The sequence below is a fragment of the Pyrus communis genome, chromosome 12, assembly GCF_041283825.1.
Source record: "Pyrus communis isolate YQ-2024b chromosome 12, ASM4128382v1, whole genome shotgun sequence".
In the NCBI taxonomy this organism is placed as follows: Eukaryota; Viridiplantae; Streptophyta; class Magnoliopsida; order Rosales; family Rosaceae; genus Pyrus; species Pyrus communis.
In genome coordinates, this window is record NC_142576.1 from 24956595 (window position 1) to 24964141 (window position 7547).

The following is a 7547-nucleotide window of genomic DNA, read 5'->3' on the forward strand; positions in this document are numbered from 1 at the left end:
AGTCTTTCTAGGTTTTTTTTCTACCTCTTTTGCCGTGAGCTTCCGTATCATAGTTGCATCTTCTTAGTGGAGCATTTATAAGTCTTTGGTTTATGTGTCCAAACCACCTTAATTAATTTTCTCATCTTATCTTCAATGTGGGCACTCTTACTTTACTTTGGATATTCTCGTTCTTAAATCTATCATTTCTCATGTGCTCACATATCTACCGAAGCATTTTTTATTTTCTCGGTAATATATTTTGGAAAATGAGAGAACTCGTGAGGAGCAAACAAAGAAAAGTTGGGAGATTTGTTCATTATTACAATACAAGGAAGGTTTAGCATCTACTTTTTTATTGGAGCAAGCAAACCATTGTTGAAGGTATAGCGTATCTTACAAATAAAATCAAAGAGAAAAATATAATTGGTTAGGAAGTTGCAGCTGTTGAGTAAGCTGTCTCTTTTAAATTCTAAATTACAATTAAAACAAAAAAGCGACGCGTTATTGACATTCTAAACAAGTTGTTATGTACTATTATAAATAAATAAATAAACTTATTTTTCCTCTCTTGCAACCCATTTTGTTGGGGAGGTCAGTGAACTTGATCGCTGTGTAACTAAAACCAAATGAAGAAAATGTGAAGTTTTGACCTGACACATTCCAACTCGGTTTGTCCACTAGGACTCCGAATCAAGTTGTGCTAGCCGACACTTAAAAGGTGACAAAGTCATAAAGTGTAGTGAGGTGGAAAATGTGAATGAATTTAAACCTAAAAGTGCCTAAATACAAGAGTGCACTGTGAGCGGGAATGAACCCATTTCACACGTGATGTCAGAACATAAGTAAAGTACAATAGAGTGGATTGAGAATCATACCATTGAAGGTAATCTCCAATACCAAGATTTGCCACGAATCCTCATTGATAAGAAAGCTCAGCTATTAAAACCTGGAGGGGCGAAAAATAAGGGTGAGTGAGCCTGAAAATAAAGTTTTAATAAAAACCTTTTGAAAACGTTATAACCCCATGCTGTAAAGTCTGTATAGTTTCCAGAAAATCATACTACGTATAAGTATGAAATCAAATGTAAATCAACAGTAAATCCAGAAATATTCCAAATCATTACATATTAGCAGCAGCATAATAAAATCAGGTGCTCATCAATCTTGCTGTACGACAGTGTCAGAGTTGCCTATTATTGCAACATGTACGACAGTGTCGAAGCAACATGTACAACAGTGTCGGAGTTGCCTATGATTGCAACTTGTACGATAGTGTGTGGTGCGAGTGTGCCGACGAGAGCGTCGGGCCCCTAAGGGGGGGTGAATTGTAACATCCCACATCGACCAACAGAGAGGGAGTGATGTACCTTATATGTACTTGCCCACCTCCATATAACACGAGACCTTTTGGGAACTCACTGGTTTCGAGTTCCATCGGAACTCTGAAGTTAAGCGAGTTTGGGCTAGAGCGATCCCAGGATGGGTGACCTACTGGGAAGTTCTCGTGTGAGTTCCCAGAAACAAAACTGTGAGGGCGTGGTTGGGGCCCAAAGAGAACAATATCATGCTACAACGGAGCTGAGTTTGGGATGTGACACTACCTCAGTCGAGCTAACGATTTTCTTGAACAACTTAAAAGAACGGAGTAACATGGGAGACTAATGACAACACACCGAACAAAATCAGACAATTGCGAATTATGGAGAGAAAATGAGTTTTCACCCTATTTGAGAAATTTTATATGTACTGAGAACACTAAACACATGGTGTACTAATCCATGTGCTATGGTATATTTAGGCGACAGAGTTATATACGCCCCACTTCTAGTTACACGTATGTTATAATACAAGTAAAATAATAACACTAATTTCACTTCGTGTATAGCAGAAAATTGTCATAGTGTATGGGCATGTAAACAAGGATAAATTTTAAAATTGGTCTATAACTTTCCCATAACTTTCACCTAGCTTTAACGAAAAATAAATAACAGGTCTATAACACATGTGTGATTGTAAATCATTAGGCTATCTTCAATTGAGAGGGTTAAAGGTTCAAAAACCAAAAAAATGATATGATTTGCCCAAATACGTATCTCCAACTGATGACTGAGCTATAATTTTACAGAGACCATCACATCATTATTTGGCGAAAGGGGCATCAGATTGGCCAAACGTGGCCCCCTCTTATCCCTTTTTTGAGGCCCAAATACTCAGTTGTAATAATTAATTCAAATTCAACGACTAGATTTGAAAACATCTAAGATAATTTAATTAAACTAACCAATAAATTTAAAGTATAAACTTACTAATAAATTATTAAGGCGGCTATGTTTAGTTCATTTGATTGGAGATGATATACGAGTATGATCTGATTTTATTTATTTAAAAATAATTTTTTGCATAACTGTATTTCAAAACGGAGCTAAATTTACCATTTTGGTTGGACATGGCCATAAGCTTTATTGGGTTAATAGTTTTAAGACAGAAAAAGGAAACAAGGCGCAAGCTTTAAAACGTTGTAGGCACGTCACGTCGGCGGTGCTCGCGTTGAATTGGCGTTGAACTCCGGATTCAGAAAGTCGTCTTCACGAATACAAATACTCTGAATAAACACATACACATGCATACACAGAATCGATAGATATACAATTTTTTTGATTTTTTCAGAGTTCTGGCTAATGAATAGTCACATACAGAAGAGCAAGCTATTCGTTTTGATTTTCAGCACAGAAATCACAGAAGAGCGAAAGTCTATTCAGTTTTGTTGGGATCGTCTGCGGAAGCCATTGGTAACGTAAGGTGAGGCGTCAACATATCTCTGTCTTCGCCTTCTTCAATTTTTGATTTGTTGATATTTCTTCGTTTTTGCTATTGTAAACTTGGTTTTTGGCTTTGAATTGGAAGATGGTACAAACCCATTTGATATTCCGAACTGAATCCGAGTTTTGTCATTGTTAGGGTTTATGAATTTGAAATTTGTGGGTGTATCTCAGTAGCTTTGGGACTGTATGCAGTAGTGGATTAGTGTGAAATTGCACTTGTTTAATGGTTGAATATTAAGTAAAGTGCTTGGTCTTCGATTTCATGGAAAGTTGTTGCTTTAATGGAAATTTGGAGAGAATCTGGTTTTGGGTTGTTTGCCATTGTGTGAAAGATTCGGTGGTTGGCTCGTAACAATGCGATTGATGAGATGGTTTGTTTGGAAATGCAGTGTGATTATATAGGAAGCGCCATGACATCACGAACTTTGAGGAAAAGGCTTCATCATGGGGATGTTGATGGGAAAAAGATGGAACATTTGGAGACGTCGGAGTCAGATGATCTTAATGTGCCTCTATTGGGGAATTATTCAGATAGACATGCAGAGGTGAGGCTTTTATTTGTTCATTTACATGGAGGGTGGGATTTTTTTTTTTTTTACCGGTAATAGTTATTTTTGGCCTTTTTGTGATTGATATCTTTCTGAGATGCTCCATAGGAAACGACACTTGAAGAGATCTGGGATGATGAGCGGAGAAAGGAACACCTCCATTGGACCCTTCTGTTTTCTCAGTTGATTGCACAGTGGGCACAGTGGTTAGGTATTCATTATTTTTGTTGTCAATAAGACCTTACCGTTTTACTGGAAAATCTTTCCTCAACTTTGCTCGTAAGGGATGGGGCATTATACGGCCAAATTTTTAGAACATGATGTAACCAAATAAACAGCAACCTTGAAGTTTCTGCCATTCTTGACCTTACTATAGAATTATTCTTAGAAAGTTAACCACTTGATAAGCAACCTATAATTAAGTGAAATATCCTAAAGAGCGGCAATATATTCGTTGGACGAGGTAAAAGTACCCTGAGGATCATTCAACACTCTATTGAGGAGTTATATATGGTTAAAATTAATATGACATAGCTCATTCCTCATATTTCGGATCCTGATCATTTTACTGTTTATACACTGAATTTTGCTCTGTAATATAGACAGTGGGAATATACTTTTAGTTTTGGAACTTAATTCTTTATGGTTTTCTCTTTGTAGCAAGTATTGTTCTTGGATCTGGATCGCTTATTGGACGGCTTTTGACCTTCTTTACAAGTACACAAAATGGAGCAAGCGCTAAGTTGTTTGCTCCTCCCCTTAGTCCTCTGCAAGTATGTGATCTGATCTTGATATCCATCTGAGAATGAAATGTCTATATCTTTATGATATATATTTTTACTCTTGGGGTATACCCAAGGGGTGTGGGCTCATTTATAAGTTCTCTATCTTCTTACATTTTCAGGAGTGTGGGCTGGTTTAAAATTTAAATATATGAATTTGAAACTTAGATGATTTTGGCTTGCTAACTGTTGGGGATCAAAATGAACTATTGAATACTTCATCACTTTCGGGTTGATATGTGATGAAAATTTGATCTGTTATTGGAAGCTGGTAGTTTCTCATTTTTCTTTTGGCTTTGGGCTTTGAGGATGGTGTAATTCCTTATAGTAGATCTCTTCGTTGCTCTTGACCCTCAATTTGATTTTTAGTTGTTAGGAGAACATGTCTTCTATATTGATGTTTGGAACAATGGGATGACTACTATTATACTGTTTATGCATCATTGATCTGTATAGATTGTATAATATAACTTTTTTTTAATATGCTGTTCACTTGCATGGGTATTTGTGTCCTCTAGGAAGCAAGACTCAGATATCTACGACAAAGGCTTCAAGTACCCTTTGATGGTTCTCGCATGGAGCATCAAGTAGGTCTTTTTCCCATTTGACAGCATTTTGATCATTTTTCTGTTGGTGTTACAAGTACTACTGTATACTCTGGTTTGTTATTATCATTATTTTCTTTGATTTTGGCTGGCCTTTCATGCCCAAAATGTCTAAACTTATGCTCTTTGTTCAGAGAAATTTAAGTATTTACAGTTAGATTGTTTGTTTAACTTTAGTCCAAGATGTGCACCCCTGGTATTCTTCTCATACGAATTCTGGATGCAGTCTCCATGAAGAAATTGGGTAAACATTGAACATTGTTTTTGTAAATAAAGAAGAATACCTTTTATATATATGTGTGAGTGAGTGTGTACATATACGTACGTACATACATACATACATACATACATACATACATACATACATATATTGTAATCAATGTCCGAATAGTTTTTAAAAATACAAGGGTTGTCTGTACTATTACTGGACATTGAAGTAATTAATTTATTTCTTTTTATTTCAATATTAAAAACAAATTGAGTTCGTTGATTGCAGGATGCGCTCTTAGAGTTATGGAGGTTGGCTTATCCGGATAAGGAGCTCCCACCTCTTCAATCAGACCTTTGGAAACAGATGGGCTGGCAAGGTTCAGACCCTTCAACAGATTTTAGGTACGTGGTTTAAACAAGATAAAAGTATCGTGAAGTGAGTCGCATGTATTTTTGTTTTGTCATATGTTCATTGTGAAAAAAAAAAAAATGATAACGATAAATTTCCAACCTTATTTGTAGAGGTGGGGGATTTATATCATTGGAGAATCTTATCTTTTTTGCCCGACAGTATCCGGTTTGTCTCCTTCTAACTTATTATTATTATTTTTTTCAATTATATATTTTCCTGTTACTTCAAGATTTATCCTAGTGTTTTCTTTTGTAACCTTTAATTCATTAATTTGACAAAAAAAAAAAAAAAACCTTTAATTCATTAAGCTTGAAATTCTTTGGCCCTTTAACTGTTCTGATAATTAATGTGATTTTATTTTTCTAGTCAAAGATTTGTCTTATGACTTGCAAATGAACACTGATTGCTAGATAACTAAACTTTTCATTCCAAGGCTGAGTGGAGAATCGTCTCAGCATATGAAATTTTGGGTTTCACAGATATTAATGATTCTGAAGTTGGAAATTTTCCTCAGTTGCCTTCAATTTTAGAGTAGGCTCTGTGGGAAGGATGAAAATATCGGCCTTGTCTGGGATATCAGTAGATTGAGTGCTCAGAGTTACAGAAATGTCAACGAATATTGTGGCAGGGGTAGATTTTTAGCATCCTACTTTTTTAGTGGTGGTATCAAGGCTCTGTTTTGGATGCCATCGCTGTGGTAAACTCGAAGTCTCGCCCTTTTTTATGATTTGGTGAATTAGTAGTCCCCATTATTATCTTCACGTCTAAGAAAAGAAGGGTTTGAGTTCATTATATTACATGGGAGAAATGCTTTTGGCTTTGGATGCTGGGACTGTTTTCTATTGGGTTAAGTGCTGGAAGGAGATGCTGATTTTTCTTTTCGTTCTAACTAGAATAATACAACTTCCTTCAGATTGACTCTTTCTTATTATGGCTGTTTATCTTCTGTGTTTCCCAGCATCTGTCTTACAGTTCTCTTGTATATTCAAACCTTCTAGCTTATTGCATACATTACATGACAAAAAGCGCTGGCGTTAATTTTGTTAGGCTTTGATGCATTTGCATATGCATACAAAGAGTTCCTTTCAATGCTTCAATGCGTATGGGTGTCAAAATTTTGCTTTCTTTTGGAAATAGCATGCAAGATTTTGTATTGTAATTAAGTATTCATTTTGTTCCGTGTTTCTGCAGAAGTCATGAAAGGGTTAATGAGTTTCTGAGTTTATCCTCTTACAGGAATCATTCCAGAGATTGTTGCACAAGCAAGATGGAACTAGAGCTGAGTGGGAATATCCCTTTGCTGTAGCTGGCATCAATATTTCTTTTGTTTTGGCACAAATGTTGGATCTTCAATCAGGTACCGATAAATTTTTAAGTGAGAGGATGGACGATCTTGTAGTGTCAGATAATTATTCGATGAGAATGCATCATCTTAGCATGTTCATCTGAAGAGTTCATTTATTCCTCCGCCAAATTCTGAATGCTGATGCTGTGTTTATAAAGAAATAATCGGATATATTTCTCTTGCAGCAAAGCCAACTACTTTGGCTGGAATCCGTTTTCTAGAACTGCTTAAAGAAGATGAGATGGCATTTGATAACCTTTATTGTGTAGCCTTCCAGATGATGGATGCTCAATGGCTCGTAAAGCGTGCTTCTTATATGGACTTCAACGTAAATGATTTTGTCGCTCCGCCTACAAATTTAAGATACAAAGCACTGCATTCTTCTGATTCTGATTCTGTTTTAATTTTTTCCAGGATGTCATGAAGTCTACGACAAGTCAGTTAGAACGCGAGCTAGCACTCGAAGATGTCTCCAGTGTAAAAGATTTACCAGCATACAATCTGTTGAGAAGATGATCCTTTCTCTGTTGTAAAGCAATTCTTTACTTTAGTGTTCTCATCATCTGTAATATCATAGATGAAATTCTATCTGGAAAATCCAGTAAGGTTACCAATGTAAAATACTTTCCTTATCATTCACGAAGATCTCGGATAGTTTGGGTTCCCCCTCCCTTTTTGGTTCAAGTCTTATCTCGTGATGGTCTACCCTGTCCTCCACGCAACTAGATCGGAGGTCTGGCGATTCTCTTCCCCCTCCTGCTTTTGTTAGCCACTTGTGGCTATGGAGGAGCTTCGAGCTATCAGGGACGATTACCCCCCCTTTGCTTCTATCGAAGTTTCA

The 7547-nt window shown here is 36.4% G+C and overlaps 1 protein-coding gene across 1 annotated transcript; it reads left to right on the top strand.

Annotated features, from left to right (window-relative positions):
* Positions 1–2446: 2446 nt before the first annotated feature.
* LOC137746197 (uncharacterized) lies at positions 2447–7377 on the top strand. The gene is made up of 10 exons (XM_068486272.2): positions 2447–2781; positions 3194–3349; positions 3461–3563; positions 4013–4125; positions 4653–4721; positions 5236–5351; positions 5472–5526; positions 6598–6718; positions 6892–7034; positions 7121–7377. Exons 2-10 carry the CDS (start codon positions 3215–3217, stop codon positions 7220–7222), a joined length of 957 nt encoding a protein of 318 aa, XP_068342373.2. The 5' UTR covers positions 2447–2781; positions 3194–3214; the 3' UTR covers positions 7223–7377.
* Positions 7378–7547: the final 170 nt, after the last annotated feature.